The 22264-nt window shown below is 44.5% G+C and overlaps 3 protein-coding genes across 3 annotated transcripts in view; 1 reads left to right on the forward strand and 2 right to left on the reverse strand.

Moving 5' to 3' along the window:
• The window catches only part of TMEM116 (transmembrane protein 116), a 163418-nt gene that overhangs the window by 103062 nt on the left and 38092 nt on the right, over positions 1-22264 (forward strand). The window lies entirely within an intron of this gene.
• On the reverse strand, positions 1762-5257 carry LOC125914552 (disintegrin and metalloproteinase domain-containing protein 1a-like). The gene has a single exon (XM_049619928.1). It carries the CDS (start codon positions 4870-4872, stop codon positions 2281-2283), a length of 2592 nt encoding a protein of 863 aa, XP_049475885.1. The 5' UTR covers positions 4873-5257; the 3' UTR covers positions 1762-2280.
• Positions 17634-22186, reverse strand: LOC125914553 (disintegrin and metalloproteinase domain-containing protein 1-like). Its single transcript, XM_049619929.1, has one exon. It carries the CDS (start codon positions 20772-20774, stop codon positions 18231-18233), a length of 2544 nt encoding a protein of 847 aa, XP_049475886.1. The 5' UTR covers positions 20775-22186; the 3' UTR covers positions 17634-18230.

The following is a 22264-nucleotide window of genomic DNA, read 5'->3' on the forward strand; positions in this document are numbered from 1 at the left end:
GGTGGAATCTGATTCCAAGTAATGAGGATATTATCACAAGCACTCCTACAGGAACCATAAAGGATGTTAGGTCAGGTCAAAAAGGAGAGAGATGGCCTATCCAGGTCACCAGTTGGGCATGACCCCTGGACTCTTAGAAACATTAATACATATCTGCAGCATCCAAATGTTTTTCTTTTCCATATTATAATTTCTCTTTGTTCCCCTCAACCACAAATGTAGATAAAAATGTAGAGCCTGGGTGGGGCTGTGCTTTGAGGAACTAAGGGAAGGGCCTGGGTCTCCACTCGCCTAAGGCAGCACAGAAAGGACAATAGTTGCCCAGGAAAGATGGGCAAAATATAGAAGCAGGTCACCATCAGAAGTTTTAGGAAAGCAGCTGTCTGTTGACTACTGACACAGATTATTGGATAGTGCTACAAGTATTCGTCAGAATCCCTCAGATGGGGAGGGGAGTCAGGTGAAAAGGTGTGCTTTCTAGAGTACACACAATGCGGAATTGTTGTCACCTGAGCTTTACAAGTAACTCGGACCCTTGGAACACGGAGATTTCATAGCCCAAGTTACATCTGCTTTCTCCTGCCCACATTAAAACTGGCCACCTGCCCTACCATAGACTATCATAATCTGGTTCAAACTTCATTTGCTGGAATTTGAGATTTTATAAACTTTTGATTATTTGACAATTTATAAATGTTTAGCAATCGATATTGTGTCTAGATTTCACTTGTGTTAAGGAGTAGCAAGAGACATTCTGCCCAGGGAATGAATCTGGCCCTATATTTTATGGTTAGCACCATTTAATTATTCGCTGGATAAACATTTATTAAGCATCTACAATCAACACTAAATAAGATGACCATTCCATGATGTCAGGATGTAATAGGAGAAAAGGCATTTTCATCAATAATGATTACACAATTTTGGAATTCATAATAGAGGTCAGTTAGAGGCATATACCTATTGAGTGTCTTCCCCATCACTTTTTACCACAGGAAAAAGCTCATGGAGAAATGGAAAATGGAGACTGAGTCATACCTGAGGAAAGATACAGGTTCTACTACTTAACCAGATCTAGAGCAAATTTTCTTTGCTTCCTCATGAACAAGATGGAGGTTTCATAGGGAAGTTGGGAGGATTAAGTTGAGACAATGAATGCAAAGTATTTAATACAGTTCCTAGCACAGAATGAATAACATTAATATTACACTTGCTTTGTGCTGTCTTCACCAAGAAATATCTACCACCTCTAAGTTCCATTAACTGTAATTGGAGAGATTGCTTCAGATGTCAGTCAACAAGTTATTAGTTTCAATAAGTTTTAAAAATAGACAAAATTTTAGTTTTGTACATATACTTAGCACTGTGGTAGGGGCCTCTATGCTATTATAAAATTAGTATAAATAGAGTTTGCTAAGTCTACATGATGTTCATCAGACATGAGATATTTGGAGATCTGAAATTCATCCCATGAAGATTAGTACAGAGGAAATGCTATGAAAGCTTCTCTAAAAGAAAAAGAAATGAAACCTTTTGGATAAAGAGTGAGGATGGCTATAGGAAGGTCTTGGAAATACCAGGAAGTAATAAATTGTATATACATATGTCATATTAAACATCTGCCAGATTTGATAAGGTTCATGACTTCAACACTTGCCCCTTGACAATCAGGGTCTTCTGGTTTACCAGGTATAGTACATCCCACAGAGTCCCAGAACAAAGTAGACTCAATAACTATGCCAAGTGGAATCTGAAGAGATGTATAATCTGAATAAAGTTTTATTTATTTTTGGATTTAAACACTCCTCGTTTTCTGAATGCACATTTATAGGGCAAATTGCTCACATTAAAAACTGTCCTCATAATATGTAGTGGTATTGCAATGAAAAAACAAGTGAAAATAATAAATGCAGGTACATGTGGTAATGTATGTCAAACAGCTTACATGAAAGATGACGTGTCCTAAAAAAGTTCCTGGTGAATGGAAAAAAATGGCCCAAGGCAGACAACGATGTCTATAGATGCATATGAAGAGTTCAAATGAAACGTGGAAAAGTAAGAAGTAATAAAACATTTACTATATTAAATAAATAAAACCTCAGTTACTAAAATGAATAATAAAAGCAGATGAATCCCTGCTCCTACATTAGTATATTTTTATGGACTGAATAATTCTAGAGCCACTGGAGCTATCAATTCCCACTTCACCTATACATCCCTGAGCCTTTCATTCCCACTCAGTGCTTGAGATGCTTGATATATTTGACTTCTTCCTCCCTCTTATGGCTCTGATTCCTCCTCTTCCTCTTCCTCCTCTTCCTCTTCCTCCTCTTCCTCTTCCTCTTCCTCTTTCTCTTTCTCTTTCTCTTTCTCTTCTGATGGAGGCTCTTCAGCTGCCTCTTCTGCAGCAGGTATTTCAGGCTCTGGGGGCTTTACCACAGCCTTTTCTGGCCCCTTTTCTGTGGGTTCTGGATGAGCTTCTTTTGTACATTTACAAAGGATGATGACACAAACAATTATCAATACTGTGCCCAAAAGTATCAGGAGTAATATGAGCAAACAGTCTGAGAAATTTTCTTTATCTTTGTGAACAGTGGTAGTGTTTTGAGTTTCACCTGGGTGTGGTGCACTAGGAGAGCCACTGTCCACACTACCCCCATTTCCTGCAGTTTTGCAGTTGGGGGGTGCATAGCCAGCCTCACAATGGCAGTGCTTTAAATTGTTGCAAACTCCTCTCCCGTTACACATTTCTTTCGGTTCACAGTCGTAGTTGAGCACAGCATGATCAGTGCAGGAGCGATTCATACAGATTTTCTCTGGGGCACAAAGAGTGCCAATGTGCACATATCCATTATCAGGGATATCAGTAATGTCATAGACATCCATGCTCCAGCAGAAATCATCTTTATGAGGGACCTGAATCATTGTTTGATTAGGTTTAATTTCTGGTACATGTTTGATATTTGTACATATGATTTTCCCACAATATATGTTTTCATCCTCACATTTAACGTATTCTGACCTAGGTGATGTGGGAAAGCCACAGTTTCCAAATCGGTCTCCTTTGGTGTTCATGGAAATGTAACAGTCTTCTGGGGCAGACCTTGCAGGGTACCCAAAAACATGTAGACATTGAATATCCGGGGTCCTGCACACACCCTGAACACAATAGTGAACTCTCTCACAAGTTGTACCATCTTGCTTGTATGTGTCGTGGGGGCATATTGCAGTCGTACCATCACAATATTCAGGAAGGTCACACTCTCCAAGAGCAGGACGACACATGAATCCCTTTTCTGCAAATCCACATGTTTCATTACAGCGGGGTCCAGGACTACACTGTGCATGCTCCTTCAGCCTACATGTTTGGTCACAGCACCGGTGATCACCACAGTCAGGTCCGCAGTCACACTCCTCATTGTCCTCCGACACACCATTTCCACACTCTGCATTCCTACGCAGGCGATGTTGGGGCCGAGGCTTGTTAAATAGGCAGTCCCCTTTGTGTTCCCGGAGGAACTGGTAGAAGTAATCAGAGCTGCAGTTGCTGAAGCCACCTTCTTTGGTGATATTTTCACGCATGAGGCACAAGCGTTTATCTCTACAAGCGCAGGCCGAGTGGTCGTGCCGAATACCCAAGTTGTGCCCAAGCTCATGGGCCATGAGCGCTGCAAACAGGAGGACGTCTTCATGATGGAAGGACTCAACGGCTGCCGCAAAGCCACTTGAACAGGCACCACTGAGAAATGCCTGTCCCACGTCTCCTTCAGGGTGATGTCCAACGATCATGTGGGCAACATCGTGCTTCACGCGACGGGAGAGCTTCTCCTGTCTCCAGCTGTTGAAATTCCCGAGTGTAACTTGCAGGTCCGCCGGGACTTCTATGAGGTCCCCCTCGGTCCAAATCTCCATTCCAGCCAGCACCACCTCTGTGTTTATCCCCCTGGTGAAGCTGTTGGCCAGAGCGGTGATGTCCATGACCCTCTGGACCGTCTCACTGACGTCACTGCCCCACATTTGGAACCGCTGGTTGTTGACCACGACGAACATCTCCACGTACTTGGTGTGTGACCAAAAGGAGGACGGTGCCTGTGGACTGTGAGGCTTCCTGCTCCCCTGCTGCCGGCTGGCAGGCGCCACTTGGCTGCCTTTGGAAGTGACCCCACAGGAGACTCGAGCTTGGTGTGCCATCGTGTACAACACATGTTCAGAGCGTTTCGAAGCGTCCTTGGGCTTAAGGCCATAGGGTTTCCCCTCCTTAATCAGGATGCCCCTGAGGCCTGAACAGGTGTTGAGAGAAACAAAAGAACCCGGGACTCCTTCTATGTAGCCTTCATAGTGACAGTCATGTGAGATGAAAGGCATTTCTTGCCCCAGGACGCCACTGTGGTAGCTGAAGACTGGAAAGTTCTTCACAAAAAAGTCTCTCTTCGCCTTCAGGTGAATCATCCATTTCTGGCCCTGCATTAAGAGCATATAGGATGCCTTTTCCACTGGGTCTTCCCTTCCCTTGACTGTCAGGCTCTTGGGGATGACTGTTTCATAAGAGTAATATACAGATCCCAGGTCACAGTACAAGGTTGGCAGCAAAATCAGCGCCAACACTAGCATGATCCCCAACCTGACACACGGAGGTCCCGGCACCACTAGTGCCCACCTCGAGCCCTTCATTTGGGGAGCCCGAGTTGGAAGCGCTCTGCCAGCCTCATGTGTAACCACTTGGTATTTCTGTAGAGAAGACAAGGAGGAGGCAGAGTGTCTCACAGAGGCTGCCACTGGCATGGCCATTGTGAATCGGTTGATGGTGTGCGGACTGTATCCATTAGCAGCAGCTCTCCCTGACACGCCGACCCTCATATGGGAGTCTGGCATTATGGAGTCAAGGCATTAGCTCCAGATCTATGCTGGCTGTAGGAAGGGTCGCTGGCTGCTGCCTGCTTCTGAGACGCACAGCCTCTGGCTGTGTCCTTTCCAGTCTCTCTGATCTCTCTGTAATCCTTCAGGTAGTGTCCTTTCTCTGTGACTTCCTTCCACAGCATCAGCTTCGGTGCTCCGTGGCTACGGTCCTTTTGACACCGTGGAGTGATGTAATCACGAAGGGCTGTGAACCCTAAAACGCAAGACCATCCCTTGAGAGTGGAAACAAAACCTGCATGCCTCCTTCAACTGTGCCACACGGAACGCCCCGCCCCCACCCCTCCTGTTGTCCGTTGCTTGACTTAACTCCAAATGTTCCAGACCAGGGGGCTTAGACATCTTTGGTGGGCACCCTCTGTTGCTCACTTCCCCTCTTCTAAACCTCTTGCTCTGTAACACATGGACATCATAACTCAGAGTGTCCTTTATCCCTCAGTGAGGCATTATAGTGACGTGCACATCTCCCAGGCCAGTCTGTTCGCTAAGGCAAATGGGGTGGTGGGCCTGTGCCGCAGGATAGACCCAAGTGGGCTGGGACCCATGGGGCACGGTCAATACGCCTATGTTTTAACATCTTCAAAGCTCGGTTCCTCAAGTTCTGTTTATGACACTGTCCAAAAGTGTGTATGGGAGAGGCCAACAGAGCAGCCTCCTCTTATGTGCGAGTGTGAGTATCATGGGCATGTCAGTGGGTGAGTCCAGGCCCACACCCTTCTCAGGATGGCCCTGACATATGGCATGCTAAGGTTATGCCCGTTGTAAACTAGGTATCCTAAAAGTCTCCCCTGTGTTAGAATGTGGCCTCTACATGTCCAGTGACCACTTCTGTTTGTTCACCTTTATACCCTCAGGTCTAGAAGAGTGCTTGTCCAAGAGTAGATGAACAAGAATTATTTACTGAGTGAATAAATGACTCCCAGGTATGGGTGCTGTGATTGATGTCTCATCTGTTGCATGTTATTCGTTTGTACTTGCTGAACAGGTACCTGCCCTGAATGGCTGAAAGTGTCTTCAGGAAAACTCACAACCATGCTGACTAATGGCACATTTGTGATCTCAATGTGTACCTCTTTCTACATTTCACCGGTCAGGTCACCCTAATTTCTTCTTGCCTCACATTTCACTGAGAAAATGGAAGCAATCGAAAGGGAACTTCCACATGTAGAAGCCAGGCGAGCCCACCTGTACCTAGATTTTCCTCCTACTGTAGTGGATAAATTGTCCATGCTCCACTCTGAGGCCTATCCCTCTGTTTGTATCTAGAGTCACCTCGCATTCTGTTTCTCATGGGCTTCACTTTTCCAGTGGTCCCTTCTCTCTTTTACACCTTAAACATCTGTTTGTCCATTGTATCCTATCTCATTATGTGCTGTAATATCTCACTTTTATGAAACCATCCTTCTCAGCATATCACTGCCTAGTCACATCCAGGTTCTCTTCTCTGTTTCACAAGGAAACTTTTTTGAAAGGGTGTGTAAACATTCTGTTCCAACTTGCATCACTAGTTTTCTTTTCCGAAATGTTTTCCTTTGAATTACAGCACAAACACTACACATGCATGAAACATGAATGTAGTTTACTGGGAGTTACTAAAAAGAGAACAGCTGAGCCAGATACAAAAGGACAACTATGTTATGATTACATTTATATGAGGTTCCTCAAAGAGTCAAGTTCAAGAGACAGAAAGTAGAATAGAGGTGACCGGGAGCTGGGGAAAGAGTACTGGGGGAGTTCTTGTTTAATGGGTGCAGAGCTGCAGCTTGGGATGATGAAAAGTTCTGTAAATGGGTGGTGGGGACAGTTGTCCAACAGTGTGAATGTATTTAATGCCATGAAACTGTACACTGAAAAACAGTTAAGATGGTTGATGTTACATATATTTCACTCAGGGAGAGAAATAGCTGTGTGTGTACAACTCCACTGAAGTAATCAACAGTTTTAGCTCCACAGAAGTCGCCCATTTACCATTCATTGCCAATCACAAACCCTCCTGCTCCAGAGAGAACCATGATCCTCTCTCTTTTGGTAACTCCTTTCTCACTTCTTAAAAAATTGATTTGCTTCCTAAATAGGCATCCCAGAATTGTGTGATTTTAGTTTACTTGTCTTCTAGTGACACCTTTATTGAGCTACAACTCACATAGTTTAAAGAGTACAATTCAGTGGTTTGTAGTATGTTCAGAAAATTATGCAGGCATCACCACAGTTGAGTTTGGAACATTTTCCTCACCCTCCAAAGAAAGCTCTCGTATTCATTATCAGTCCCTCCCCACTCTCCCCTCCCCTGAGCCCCTGGCCACCACTAGTGTACTTTCCAGCTCTATGACTGTCTGTTCCGGGCATTTCATAGCAATGGACTTTCTACCCGTGTGGTTTTCTGTGACTCCCTTGTTTCACCTCGCATCTTGTCAAGGATGAGCCATGTTGTAATATGTGTCCGTACCTCATTGCATTTTGGCCAAATAACGCATGCTTTTTGAATAAGTGAGTATACCGCATTTTATTTTTTGACCCATCAGTCGATGACCATTTTGATTGTGTCCACTTTTTGGCCATTGTGAATAATCCTGCTGCTATGGTCATTTGAGTACAAGTTTTTGCATGGACAAATGTTTTCATTTGCCTTGGGTAGGTTCTTGGGAGTGGAAGTGCTCGGTCCTATGTTAAGTCTGTGTTTAGCCTTTTGAGGAATGGCCCAACTGTTTTCTAAAGCAGCTACACGATTTTACATTCCTGGCAGCAGTAAGTGAGGATTCGAGTTTCTCCACATCCTCTGACATTCATTCCTGCCTGTCCTTTTGATTTTAGCCATCCTAGTGGATGTAAACTGGTATCTCGTTGTAGTTTTGATTTGCACTTTTCTGATAATTAGTAATATTGCACAGCCCCCTTCGTATTCTTATTGGTCATTTATTTCTTCTTTGGAGAAATGTCTCTTCACATCCCATGCCCTTTTAAAATTGGGTGTCTTTCTCCTTGACTTGTGAGAGTTCTTAATATTGTCTGGGCATTAGTCCCTATCACGTAGATGATCTGCAAGTATTCTCTCCCATCCCGTGGGCTGTCTTTTCACTTCCTCAGTGCTGTGTTTCTCTCCGAGCGGACGGCTATTTCATTTTTCTTCTTCTTTTTTTCCTAATGCGTTAAAACACACAGAACATGAATTTTACCGGATTTAAGGACACACTTCACTGGTTTTAAATGCATCCATAATGTTGTGCTGCCGCCACCACTATCGATCTCTGGGACTCTTTTCGTGTTTTGACTGAAACTCCATAGTCAATAAACTATACATCCCCAGGGTCTCCTTGCCTCCATCCCCTCGCAACCACCATTCTACTTTCTGTGTCTGTGATTGTGACTACTCTGAGTAATTCCTATGAGTGGAATCATAACAGTATTTGTCTTTGGGGGACTGGCTTATTTCACTTAGCGTAATGTCCCCAAGGTCCATCTGTGTTGTAGCATGCGTCAGAATATTTTTTCTTTCTAATGGTGAGTAGAAATATTTTTTCTTTCTAAGGGTGTTACATTGTATATGTGTATACCACATTTTGCTTACCCGTTCGTCGCTCGTCGTCCATCGGTGGACACTTAAGTTGCTTCCGTGTTTTAGCCACTGTGAATAGTGCTGCTAAGCACATGACGTACAAATATCTCTTCCAGACCCTGCTTTCAGCTCTTTTGGGTATATGCCCAGAAGTGGAATTGCCGGATCGTACAGCAGTTCTATTTCCGATCTTTTGAGGAACCGCGACACTGTGTTCCGCAGTGGCTGTATCATTTTACGTTGTCACCAATAGCACACGTGGGTTCCAATTTGCTCCACATCCTCTCCAGCACTTGCTCTTTTCTGGTTTTTTTGACAGTAGCCATCCTCATGGGTATGAGGTGGTACCTCAGTGGACTTTTGATTTGCATTTCCCTAATGATTGGCGATGTAGGCCATTGGTGTATCTTCTTTGCAGACATGTCTTTTCGAGTCCTTGGCCCATTCTTTGAATCAGGTTGTTGATTTTATAGTTGTTGAGTTTTAGGAGCTTCTCTGTATATTCTGGATGTTAATCCCTTCTCAGATACTTGACTTGCAAATATTTCCTTCCATTCTGTGAGTAGCCTTTTTACTGTGTTAATAGTGTTTTTTGATGCACAAGATCTAAAAATTTTCTTGAAGTCCATTTTGTCTTTTGTTGTTGTTGTTTTCTGTGCCTTTGGTGTCATTAGTTGGAGAAATCTTTGCCAAATCCAGTGCCATGAAACTTTTGCCTTCTGTTTTCTTCTAAGAGTTGATAGCAAGACAGGTCCTGTGAATGGGGATTTTCTGGGGAAGTGCCAGATGTGTAAGTTAGTAACAGTTCTATGGCCACGGGGCCTTTGAAGAAGTTCCAAACTGTTCTGCCCCTTACATTGGGTGCTAGGCCGCCTGTTTTCACAGCTACTGCTGTTGATAGGATGTGGTTTTTCAAGGCTAGTGGGGACCTGAGGGAGAAGGGGGATATGGGACTAGGGCAATTAAAACTTCACAGAGTTCACTGCTCTAACCAAGATTCGGCTGCTTTACTGTTTCTGTTTTTGAACAAACCGGCTTCACATGGTTCTGTCTTGGATTAATTTTCATACTGGCGAAAAATTGATTTTGACTGGTTTTGCCTGTGTTGTGACTACCTTTATGGGGGAGGGGATTTGGGGGGGACCCTGCTTTAACCTTTTGGAAGTCTTCCCGTTTTACCTCTTAACTTCCTGTGAATTCATAGGAATGCAGTGTGGCCGGCCTCTTTTGCTCCACATGGTATTTGAGTTTACACTTACTCTTTTTGGGTGCCGCCATAGCTCATTCCTTTCCACGTTGTTCTACACTTGCATTTCTCTGTGTGGATCAGTCACAGCATTCACTGTATTATCTTTGAACACAGGGTTCTTTTCTCTGGGAATACTATGAAGAGTGCTTCTATGACCATTTTTGTCCAGTAACATGATGCAAATAAGCAGCAAGTTCTAGGGTATTTGCCTAGGAGTAAAATAGCTAAGTCACAGGGCACTTGAGACAATGAATGTAACTAGACAATAAAAAGTGCTATTTAAAAGCGGCACGGCTGTGTACACTTCTGAAGCAGTTTATGAGCGTTTCCACTGTTCCGCGGCAATACTTGGAGTTTTCAGTTTTATATAGTGAATCTTGGGCGTGTGGTGATATCTCTTTGTGGCTATCTAATCTGTATTTCTCTGAATACTGATGACATTGAGCACTTCCACTGATGTTTGTTTGACTCATCCTTTACATCTTGACTCCAGTAGAATGAGCTTTCATTCCCACCCATCCATCCAAACTGCTCTGCTCCCGGATACCAATGGGTAACTCTCCGTTGTCAGATCAAACGATCACCACTCCGTCCTCACCTTACGGGCCTATTGACAGCATTTAAAAGATGATGGGTATGTTCTGCCTTGCCTTTTAAAACAATCACCCTGCCTGCTGGGTGGAAAGTAGGCTATTGAGGGGAACCAGGGTGGAAGCAGAGAGACCAGCTAGAGACTCTACAGTTGGCCAAGAGGGAGTAGATGATGGCTTGCAGTGCTCTGGAGAGTGGGGTGGGGGCGGTGGTGATAAGAGGTCACATTCTGGATATATGTTGATGATAGAGCCAAGAGAATTTGCGGGTGGACTGGGTTTGAAGTGTAAAACTCTCCCAGAAACACGTTCTTGCTTGGTTTTCAGGACAGTGCTCTCTCCCGGTGGTAGCCCTACCATACCAGCCACTTCTCCCACTTCTTTCCTGAATCCTCATCTTATCAACACCTACACATGGAATGTCCTGGGGCTAAGTCCTCACCCAGTCCTCAGATCTGTTCCTTTCTCTAGCTGCTGTCTCCCTAGAGCACTCCCAGGACAGTGTCAGCCTGTCCCTAGCTTGGATATCATCTCCATACTGACAACTCTCAAATATACATCTGTAGCTGACTTCTCTCCTGACTTCTAGACTCAGTCCTCTCGCTGCCTGCCTGGCATGCCCGCTTGGGTGTGTAATAGGCATCTCAAACTAAACATGTGCAACGGCTGCTCTTTCTACACTCCTCTGCCCCTCAGTAAATGGCAACTCTGTTCTTGCAGTTCCTCAGGGCGGAGCCACTGGGGTTGTCCTTCCCGCCTTTGTCTCACACTCTACATCTGCTCCCACAGCAAATCCTTTGAGCTCTACCTCATAATCCTCCCAGACTCTAGCCTCTTCTCACCACTGACACTTCAACCACCATCCTCAAAGCCTCTGACACCTCCCACTTGGCAAATCCCAAGGTCTGTAAGGATTCTCTGCTCACGCAGTGGCTCATCGCCCTACCCCTGCCTGTTCCTTGATCATGTAGCGTATGGAGTGATCCTTCAGTACTTCTCCGCTCTGGTCACTCCTTTGCTGAAGCCCCTCCATGCTTCCCATCTCCACTGAATAGAAAACATAACTCCTTACCAATGCTTACCAAGTCTTCATGTGATCTGTCTCCACCCACAGCCCTCGACTGCTACCCTCCACCATGCTCATTGTGTCCAGATAATGCTGACCTCCCTGCTGTTCTTCAAACATGCCAAGCATGCTGCCATCTCAGGACCTTTCCACCTAGACTTCCCTCTGCCAGGTTTGTTCTTCCCCTGATACCTGCTGAGCCTCTGCTGTTACCTTCTTTTTTGAAAAAGTTGTGTTCATTTTTGAGAGAGAGAGAGAGACTGAGAGCGAGCAGGGGAGGGGTAGAGAGACGGAGACACAGAATCCGAAGCAGGCTCCAGGCTCCGAGCTGTCAGCACAGAGCCCGGCAGGAGGCTTGAACGCACAGACTATAAGATGATGACTTGAGCTGAAGTCGGATGCTTAACCGACTGAGCCACCCAGGCGCCCTTGCCCTTACTTTCTACCTGTCTCTCCTCAAATGTCACCTTCTCACACAGGTCTTCTCTGACCACTGCCTTCATATAACAGTCCACCCTGACATCACTCTGCTTCCCCTTGCACTGCTTCATTTTGTTCCATCACACAGATTATAACCTGGCACATCGTGTCGTTATCCTTTTGTTTGTGCTGGGTTCACAATTTTTTAAAATTTCCATGGGATCTGGGGCTTTGTCTTATTTACTACCATGTCTATTGTACTGGTAGTACAGTTCATAGGTAAAGACTCACTAGTGGTGGAACGAATGAACGAGTGAGACAATGAATGAATGGATGAATGAATGGATGGATGGGGAGAAGTGACACGTGTCAGTTTAATAGTAAAATTAGAGTTCTATAAAAAGCCTTGGGCTTGGACAGCAAGGCTCAAATGTGCCAATTGGGTCCATCCCGAGCCATTTGCACTTTAAGGATTGAGGATACAGTCAGAAGAAGGAGAAGGCTAGAATCCGTGACTTAGGATCCAAGAAGCAAGACTGTTTTAATGCCACTATGGTCTTGAGAGGGGTCTAAGGAAAAGAATAAAGTCCTTACCAGTCTTATGTGGGTAAGGACTGGGCCCAAGGCAGTGACTGCCACATTAGCCAAATCTTATTCTTCCTCATCCCCAGAGATTTTCAGTTTAGTAGAGGAAGTAGAATATGTTTGCAAATGACCATATGTAGGGTAGGTCAGAATGCCATAGGTATAAAGGAAATTCAGTATTATGACTCAGGAGTGGACAGACCTTACCGTTGTGGAACAACGTACAATTAATAGAGTCTTACAGCCATTGTCACAGTTGATGTTAGATCTTCTCGGTGTTTATTCGAGCACCCACTGTATGCCAAGCACTGCACTGGATACCAGCACACACACACATTACCGAACTTAATCTCTCAACCGTTCTGTGAGAGGTAGCCTTTGTGGGTCATCATACTGAGGCAGAAACCCAGGCCCAAGGAAGTGAGGTTTCCTGTTCAAGACCAGTGAGCTAGAATGTAACGCTTAGGATTTAGGGACACGGAATGTGAAAGCCCCCTCAATAAGAACAAAGGTGACTTTCTTCTTTTATTTATTTATTTAAAAAAATTTTAATGTTTATTTATTTTTGAGAGAGACAGAGACAGAGAGTAAGCAGGGAAGGGGCAGAGAGAGACAGAGATGCAGAAACTGAAGCATGCTCCAGACTCTGAGCGGTCAGCACAGAGCCCAACAAGGGGCTCAAACTCATGGACCGTGAGATCATGACCTGAGCCAAAGTCAGATGCCTAGTTAAGCCACTGAGCCAACCAGGTGCCCCGACTTTCTTCTTTTTTAAAAAAAGTTACTGTTTACCCTCAGAAAGTTCTTCCTGGTTGGATTTGTTAGGCTAGGAGAACACAGGACTCAATGCTTACACGGCACTCATGCTCTTAGCGTCCAAGGAGAAGAGAACTCTCACAGTGCTTAGGAAAGGTAGCCTATTGTTTTCTCTTATGCTTGAATTGTTTTGTAAAACACTACTAGACGTTTACATTGGTCATCAAAACGGCGAACATGAGAAGAAAGATGATTAAAAATTGTATCTGTTTTGGGGGCGCCCGAGTGGCTCATTCGGTTAAGTGTCCGACGTTGGCTCGGGTCACAACCTCACAGTTTGTGAGATGGAGCCCCACATCAGGCTCTGTGCTGACAGCGTGGAGCCTGGAGCCCGCTTCAGATTCTGTGTCTCCCTCTCTCTGTGCCCCTCCCCTGCTCTCACTCTGTCTCTTTCTCTCTCTCAAAAATAAACAAACATTTTTAAAAAATTGTATCTGTTTTGGAAAAAATCATAAATAAAACTAATGGTTTCTTTTTCTAGGTTCATATTGTGACAGAAAATGTAAATACTTCAGGAGAGACTCTGAATAGTTGGGGGATCTGATGTACTGGTATCATTTGTTGCAAAAGTTTTATAGATTCCTGTCTGTGGGCTTTTCTTAAATCCTAACACATCAGTTACCTCCAAGTTGGGGTCTATTCTTATTTTTACAAAGCACTGAATTGGTAGCCTTTGCTTTATTTCACATACTTAATTGCATGGCTGTATTCTTCTACTGGCCTAGCTTATCTATGGACCATAAAGGAAGGCTTTGGGTGGAAAAGAGGTCAGTGGATGGCATGAGGGAGGGCCTTCTCTCCTGCACCTTTTTCATGGGAAATTGTCTGCACTGACACCCTGCTTGTGATTATTCGGCCACTGGAAACGCGTTACTAGAAGAAATGTCGCGGCTTCGAAGCTCACTCCTTTTGTGTCTCACTCGGCTTTTTTTCCGTTTCTCTACTAGTGCATGAATACCTCCAGAATTTGAGATTCTGAGAACATGTCACCTGAGTAAACACATTTCTTGTGCTCAAAGTACTAATCGGAGATTTCACTCAAGGAAGGACAAGGATGGGTACTGCTGTTCTGTAGAAAACCATCACTTGATGGTCTGTTTCATACCGACTCCCCTCTTAGTTCTTTCCATGAGTATCCTCAAAGAGAACCCACGTTTTCTTCAGAAAAGTAGAGAAAGGTTTGCTGGAGCAGTTTCAAGAGCCTGTCCGGAGCTGTGATGGTTGAACCAAGCAGGGGTGGGGAAGAGTAAGGTCATTTGGTGGAATCAAAAGCCCAGAGTGGGAAGTGGCCATGGCATGTAGTGAGGACACGGGTCCTTCCTGTCAGACATACTGAGGTGAGGAAGGAGGGCATGCATGTTTTCAAAAGTCATAGGAGACAGAGGACAGGAGGACCCAATTGTCACGGCCCTTTAATGCCACACCAGGTTTACATCTTCTGCTCTAGAAAACGAGAGAGCAGTGGAAGTCCCTGAACTCCAGACTGTGGTGAAAAGATCAGTGTCTGTAGAAGCTTGGGAAAGCCTTAAGAAGCCTGGTTAGGTAGTTTACAGCAGTAAAATGGGCAGGTGCTTGTAAACACTTGGTCAGCCATGATTCCATCTCTGCTGTTTCTTTTGTAGATATGTTAAATATAGTTTTCTAACTGTGAGAAGAGTCCCCATGGCTTTGTCATTCACATACTAACCCAACACCTTGCTTACCCTCATGCATTTCCTTGCAGCATAACCTCCTCATGTAAAACTTGCATAATTTTATTAAATAGCAGAAGTGGTATGGGCCTTTTTTCCTTTTCTTTCCTAGTCCAAAACTTTTTAAAGACAAATGCCCAGAAGCAGGGGGAGTATTAATTTTAAAAAGTCAGCATTTTGCAAACATTCTTGGAAGAAGTCTACCTTGGTTTCGAGAAAACATTTCAATGAGCATATCTGCCCAAAGGAAACAGCAACATTCTGTTCTGAAATTAAGTTTGTAAACACTGGAAGTTTTTATTTCAATTTTTAATACGGTGTCAAGAAACATTGCAAACCAGGGCAAAACGTTACTTAGTGCAGGACTGCATCCCTGTGAGGTTGATAATGTCACCTGTGTTGAAGGTTAAATCTTTTATTTTTCCTTCAGCTGAGCCCCAGAGGAGAGGTTGGTGTTTGAGTCCAAGTTATGAGGATATTCCCCAGAGTACTCCTGCATGGACAAAGAAAGATGTCAGGTTGGGGGCATCCAAAGAAAGAGAGCACCTATCCAAGTCACCCAGGGAGGAAGAGACATGACCTCTGGACTCCACGAACATTAGTGCCACATCCGAGTGCGTTCTTTTCCATATTAAGTTTCATTTTGCTCCCTCTAAGTCTGGATAAAAATCTAGAGCCTGGACTTAGCTGTGCTTTGGGAAACTAAGGGAAGGGTCTTGGTCTCCACCAGTCTTAGGGAGCACAGAGAGGACAATAGCCACCCAGGGAAGGCAGGTGAAGGACGGCAAGGAGTCACTGTCAGAATCTCTTGGGGCTGCAGCTGGCTGGGTCATGAGTGACTACCAACAGAGATCACTGGAACACGTAATCAAGCCTTCCTCAGAATCCCCCAAACATGCTGGGGGAGGGAATCCGGTGAAAGAGTGGGCTTTGTAGAAACAATCACACAAAATGCAGAACGCTGAACCTCAAACCCGAGTGCCCCTACCTCCTCTCTTAAAATTGGTCACCTCCCTTCTACAGCAGATCCTAAAGAACCCCAACCTTTAATCCCTGGAATTTGGGGGTTCCACACTTCTTAAGATCTACCTGGCAGTTAGAAACATGTCCCATTTTCTATCAGTTTTTCAGAGGAAGTTCATTCGAATAGCCTGTCCTAACCTTTGTTCCCTGCCTTCAACCTCGTCTTGCAATCATGAGGACAGCAACTAAAAATAGCCTATTCTACCTGCCACTTCCGTACTGCTAATTTTTTGTACGTTTTGTTGTCAAACATTGTGAAGTTTTAAATAGGTTTTATTGATTGATTCTCGATTTTCCATCTGACTTTTGGTCTTTTAAGAACACCATTTAATTAGCTAAGCGTAATCACCCCATACGTAAATCATGATTCCCTTATACCTGAGAAGCTAGCAAAAATATGTGATGCTTTTTAGCTTTTAAAATAGTCCCCATCACATGTGCAGTTAGGAATGTCATCCCTCCTGTTCTCCACTGAAGTGCTTTTCAGCAGAAATCCTCCACATCTTTTTCAAAAGTCTCTAACCACAAGTTTACATGTGGGGGCCTTCATTTACCCAGTCTGCCCTTGTTCCCAAAGCTCTCAGCTCACTATTAATTAATGGTATGTTTTCACCACAAATCCTGATCTGTCATAAAACACTCTGAGATTCGGTTACCAGCAAATCTCATGACCTGGAATCTTACATACCTGAAGTCGTGATTTTGAATTTTCCCCTGACGTTTAGTTTTGTTCCACCAAAAGTAATTAATGTAAGCTTCTAAAAAGCAGAAATCAGGTCTTATCCTTCCTTTGTCTGCTCTTTCCTGCTCACGTAGGTCAAGCAGTTAGAAGAGGGACTCAGCAAAAGTGTCGGCAGGGACTGATGCTCAGGAACTTCCCTGAGGCTCAGAACACTAGACCTGTAGCGGCAACACTGCACCTGAGCAAGGTTTTGGCCAGTGCCATCCATAGAAGTTACCCTCCTATTTTAAGGTTGGTTCTGGCTAAGTCCTTCACTTTGTCAACATTTACTGAGCACCTACAATGAGCTGAGACCTCACAGCTGAGTAGGATATGAACCTGCCACTCCAGGAGGTCAGGATGTAATGGGGTAAAGGCACTTTTCATCAGTAATGACTACACAACATGGTAGGTTTGTGACAGCAATCAGCATCCATCCCGTAAAGGTTTTGTTTCGTTAAAGTCACTGAGGAAGAAACCATGTTCTGGGCAATTGAGGACATACCAATCGTTGTTCTGGTCACTTTTTTTACTGAAGGACAGGCTCATGAAGCAGGGGGGAATGTAGATTCCGTCATACCTGAGGCAGGACACAGGTTCCACCCGAACTCTGTGATGTCTGTTTCCTCATGTAGCAGATGGAGGTCTCAGAGTGTAGATGGGAAGATAAAATTAAGGCAACGAATGTTAAGTGTTTCACATGGTGTCTCGCACAGTAGTATTATTGTTATGTGCTTTGTGCTCTCTCTACAAATATCTACCAAATTAATGTGTTGTTACAGGTATTTTGAAGATTCCCATGAATTTCCAGTAGATAAAATATCAGCCTTAATTATAGAAATTAATAAATCCAGAATATTAACAAATATTCAAATGTGAATTCCACACCACTGTGCACATGTCCCCTGGCCTCAGTTGCCCATTCCTGCCCCATTCACCCAGACCCTTGAATCGGATGCAGCCCCTCCAGAGAGCCTTAATATAAAAAAGCCCATTACTAGGGTGCATGGAGTCTGAAGCCATGCTTCATCCAAAAATTGCCATTTATTTATTTTAAATTACCTCTACTTCATGAATAGAAACTTCATGGCAATAAGAGTGCTCAATAGATAATGTTCCTAAATAATGCATTGATGTGACTTGGGTGAATAATCCAGGGACAGTCATGACATAGGTACTGATAATACACTGTGTCAAACAATGTAGATGGAAGATGGTATTGCCCTGAAAAATAACTTGAGTTCAGATATTGACCCAAACACAATACATGACATTGATAGCAATGATCCATGAGAAGAGCTTAAGTAAAATTGCTTCGTGAAATGAGAAAAAGCAAAACTGCAGGATATTTTGTATATGAGTTCTTATATCAACGTGTAACCAAAGTACTACAAGCAGTATTGAAATCTGGGTTCCCTCCTCCCAGGTTACTGTTTCTCTAGACCCTGTAGTCCAGTTAGAGCCACTGGAGCTCTCAATTCTCACTTCATCTTTGTCTCTATGAGCCTCTCATTCCCACTCGGTGCTTGAGGTATTTGATGTATTTGACTTCTTCCTCCACTATTCTGTCTTTGGTTATTCCTGTCCTTCACCTGCTACCTCTTATGGTGCAGGCTCTCCTGGGGCCTCTGGCGGTGGGACTTCCTGTGGTTGGGGGGCCTCCTCCGGTGGGGAAGGCTTCTCTAGTGGGGGGTCTTCCCGTGGAGCCTCCTCTGGACCCTTCTCTTCAGTATTTGTGGGTTGCTTTTGTAAGGGCTGTGTTATCTCTTTGTCCACAGTAGTCTCTGTGATCTCTGAGATCTCCTCTGAGGAGCCTCCTGTCGTCTCTAGTGACTCAGTTCTAGCCCTAAGGGTAATGGAAAGTATTAAAATGAACAGTAATACTAGAAGAAATCCAGGGAGTATGAAAATTATGCTGCCAAGAGCCCTCATTTGAGTCTTACGTTTAGTAGGACTGCCACTTCCTCCTGCACTTAGATTTTCATCAGTGGATTGTCCGGGGGGACCACTGTCCACACTACCCCCATTTCCTGCAGCTTTGCAGTCAGGGGGTGCATAGCCAGCCTCACAATGACAGTGCCTCAAGTTGTTGCAGACTCCTCTCCCGTTACACATTTCATTAGGTTCACAGTCGTAATGGAGCACGGCATGATCAATGCAGGAGTAATTCATGCAGACTTTGTGTGGGGCACAAAGAGTGCCGTTATGCACCTCTCCATCATCGGGGATGTCAGTCATGTTATAGGCATCCATGCTCCAGCACCAGTCATCTTTGTGGGGTACCTGGATCAGAGTATGGTGGGGTTTGATTGCTGGTATCCGTCTAATATTTGTACATATAAGTTTCCCACAAAATATATGATCATCAGAGCAATTAACATACTTTGTCCTAGACGAGGCCCACAAGCCACAGTTCCCGAACCGGTCTCCTTTGGTGTTCATGGAAATATAACAGTGTTCTGGGGCAGACCTTGCAGGAGACCCATATATATCCACACATTGATTATCAGGGTTCTTACACCGGCCGCCAAAACAATAGTGAATTCTGTCACACACTGTGCCATCTTGCTTATAGCGATCTATGGGGCATTCTCCGGAGGTACCATCACAATATTCAGGGAGGTCACACTCTCCAAGAGCAGGACGACACATGAATCCCTTATGTCTCAACTGGCAATCAGAACAGCATAGTCCATCACTACACTGTGCATGCTCCTTCAGCCTACATGTTTGGTCACAGCACCGGTGATCACCACAGTCAGGTCCGCAGTCACACTCCTCATTGTCCTCCGACACACCATTTCCACACTCTGCATTCCTACGCAGGCGATGTTGGGGCCGAGGCTTGTTAAATAGGCAGTCCCCTTTGTGTTCCCGGAGGAACTGGTAGAAGTAATCAGAGCTGCAGTTGCTGAAGCCACCTTCTTTGGTGATATTTTCACGCATGAGGCACAAGCGTTTATCTCTACAAGCGCAGGCCGAGTGGTCGTGCCGAATACCCAAGTTGTGCCCAAGCTCATGGGCCATGAGCGCTGCAAACAGGAGGACGTCTTCATGATGGAAGGACTCAACGGCTGCCGCAAAGCCACTTGAACAGGCACCACTGAGAAATGCCTGTCCCACGTCTCCTTCAGGGTGATGTCCAACGATCATGTGGGCAACATCGTGCTTCACGCGACAGGAGAGCTTCTCCTGTCTCCAGCTGTTGAAATTCCCGAGTGTAACTTGCAGGTCCGCCGGGACTTCTATGAGGTCCCCCTCGGTCCAAATCTCCATTCCAGCCAGCACCACCTCTGTGTTTATCCCCCTGGTGAAGCTGTTGGCCAGAGCGGTGATGTCCATGACCCTCTGGACCGTCTCACTGACGTCACTGCCCCACATTTGGAACCGCTGGTTGTTGACCACGACGAACATCTCCACGTACTTGGTGTGTGACCAAAAGGAGGACGGTGCCTGTGGACTGTGAGGCTTCCTGCTCCCCTGCTGCCGGCTGGCAGGCGCCACTTGGCTGCCTTTGGAAGTGACCCCACAGGAGACTCGAGCTTGGTGTGCCATCGTGTACAACACATGTTCAGAGCGTTTCGAAGCGTCCTTGGGCTTAAGGCCATAGGGTTTCCCCTCCTTAATCAGGATGCCCCTGAGGCCTGAACAGGTGTTGAGAGAAACAAAAGAACCCGGGACTCCTTCTATGTAGCCTTCATAGTGACAGTCATGTGAGATGAAAGGCATTTCTTGCCCCAGGACGCCACTGTGGTAGCTGAAGACTGGAAAGTTCTTCACAAAAAAGTCTCTCTTCGCCTTCAGGTGAATCATCCATTTCTGGCCCTGCATTAAGAGCATATAGGATGCCTTTTCCACTGGGTCTTCCCTTCCCTTGACTGTCAGGCTCTTGGGGATGACCGTTTCATAAGAAGAGTAATATACAGATCCCAGGTCACAGTACATGCTTGGCAGGAAAATCACCAACAGCAGCACAATCCCCAATCTGACACACGAGGGTTCTGGCACTTGCCCCAGCCTCAAGTTCCTCTTCTGCTGAGCCCAAATCTGAAACTTTACCTTACCCTCTTTCGAGGCCCCTTGGTTTTTCCATGATGACAGTATAGAGGCAGGGTGTCTCAAAGAGGCTGCCACTGAAACAGCCATTGTGAATCAGTTGGCACTGCAGGGCTTCCGTCCTACAGCAGCAGCTCTGCCTAGCATGTTGAGCCTCAGAGACTCAAGTATCAGCCCCAGATCTGGGCTGGCTCCCTTAGGGATGGCTGCTGTCCAGCTCTTGGGGTTACAGACTTAGGGACTGTATTTCTACTTGCTCTTGGCCTTTTCTGGTTCCCTTACCATATGACTTCCTTCCAACAGCAGTAGCTTTAACGTTCCTTGGGTAAGTTCCCTTTGTCCTCACAGAGAGATGCCATGTGGGCAGACTGTAATGATCCAGCCAGTACTATAACTCAGGCAAATTATCCTTATTCTCAACCCAGGCCACACTACTCCTGATATCCGTTAATCTGTTCATTCTTTGAAATCCAACATTCTGGCAGGAGGTTGGGGGGAGGGGACAGGGATCCTCTGGGGATCTCTGAACAGGACAAAGTTCTCTGTTGCCCATGCCTCCCGTCCCCATTTCTGTAGCGTTCAGGATACTGTTTCGCAGCCCAAGCCTCCTTTGTCAGCCTTTGTTCATTACACATTCAGTTTAGACATTTTATATCTTCATATAAACATATTTTTTTCTGCTATGAAGTTTTCCTAATGCACATATTAAGTGACAAATGAAATGAGCTCAGTTTTACCATGGAAATATGTGAGGAGGATCAACATTCAGTTCCTCCCAACAGACCCAACACAAGAAGAAACTAAGTAGGTATCTAGTTACCATTCCACCAAGAAAATAAAAACTGGAGTCTGTAAGAATTTTTTTGAAGATTTCTTCACTCTTTTCACTAAAATTGAACTGTACTGTCTGTGTAAGTCTTTGGATTTGGTTTTGTGTCAATTTCCTGGGGTATTTTGCAGTACAAAATCGAAAGGGAGAAAAAGCACTATCTATCCACATTCTTTGCATAGTTATTCTCCTGTGCATTCTAAGATGAACTAAAATAAGACCGTACTTTTTTTATCTTGTATAGAAATAATTTTATATCAAGTCAAACGTTTACAATATAAAACCTTTGAAGTAAGGGTTATGACTACAACTAACACTCAACAATGGAGATGTGCCCTATCTAGTTCAAAAAGGAATGGTTCGGTACCACAAGATCTCAGATGTGAGCAGGAGAGCAGGTCACCTCAATTATATTTAATTCCTAATACAGATGATAAAATTTATCATTAGCATCTGGCATCATTAGCATCTAGCAAATATTAAGAAATTTATAGCAAATAAGGTAAGATGATTTCTAGCTAGATTTCTTCTTTTATATAAGAAAGCCTCTTCCAATTATATAATTTGGAAATTAATACAAACTTAAGGTATTTCCCTGTATTTTAACCAAACATGTAGGACAAATTGAGTCATTTTGTGAGATAAAAGAACCAAATCAATAATAAAAGAACACTACTACTTTTTAAATAAATAGAAATATAATTATGCTCTGTCTCTCTCTGTCCCAAAAATCAATAAACGTTGAAAAAAA

This window comes from Panthera uncia (genome assembly GCF_023721935.1).
Source record: "Panthera uncia isolate 11264 chromosome D3 unlocalized genomic scaffold, Puncia_PCG_1.0 HiC_scaffold_8, whole genome shotgun sequence".
In the NCBI taxonomy this organism is placed as follows: Eukaryota; Metazoa; Chordata; class Mammalia; order Carnivora; family Felidae; genus Panthera; species Panthera uncia.

Coding starts and splice junctions, on each gene's coding strand:
- LOC125914553 (XM_049619929.1), bottom strand. CDS start 20,774: ATGGCTGTTTCAGTGGCAGCCTCTTTGAGACACCCTGCCTCTATACTG.
- LOC125914552 (XM_049619928.1), bottom strand. CDS start 4,872: ATGCCAGACTCCCATATGAGGGTCGGCGTGTCAGGGAGAGCTGCTGCT.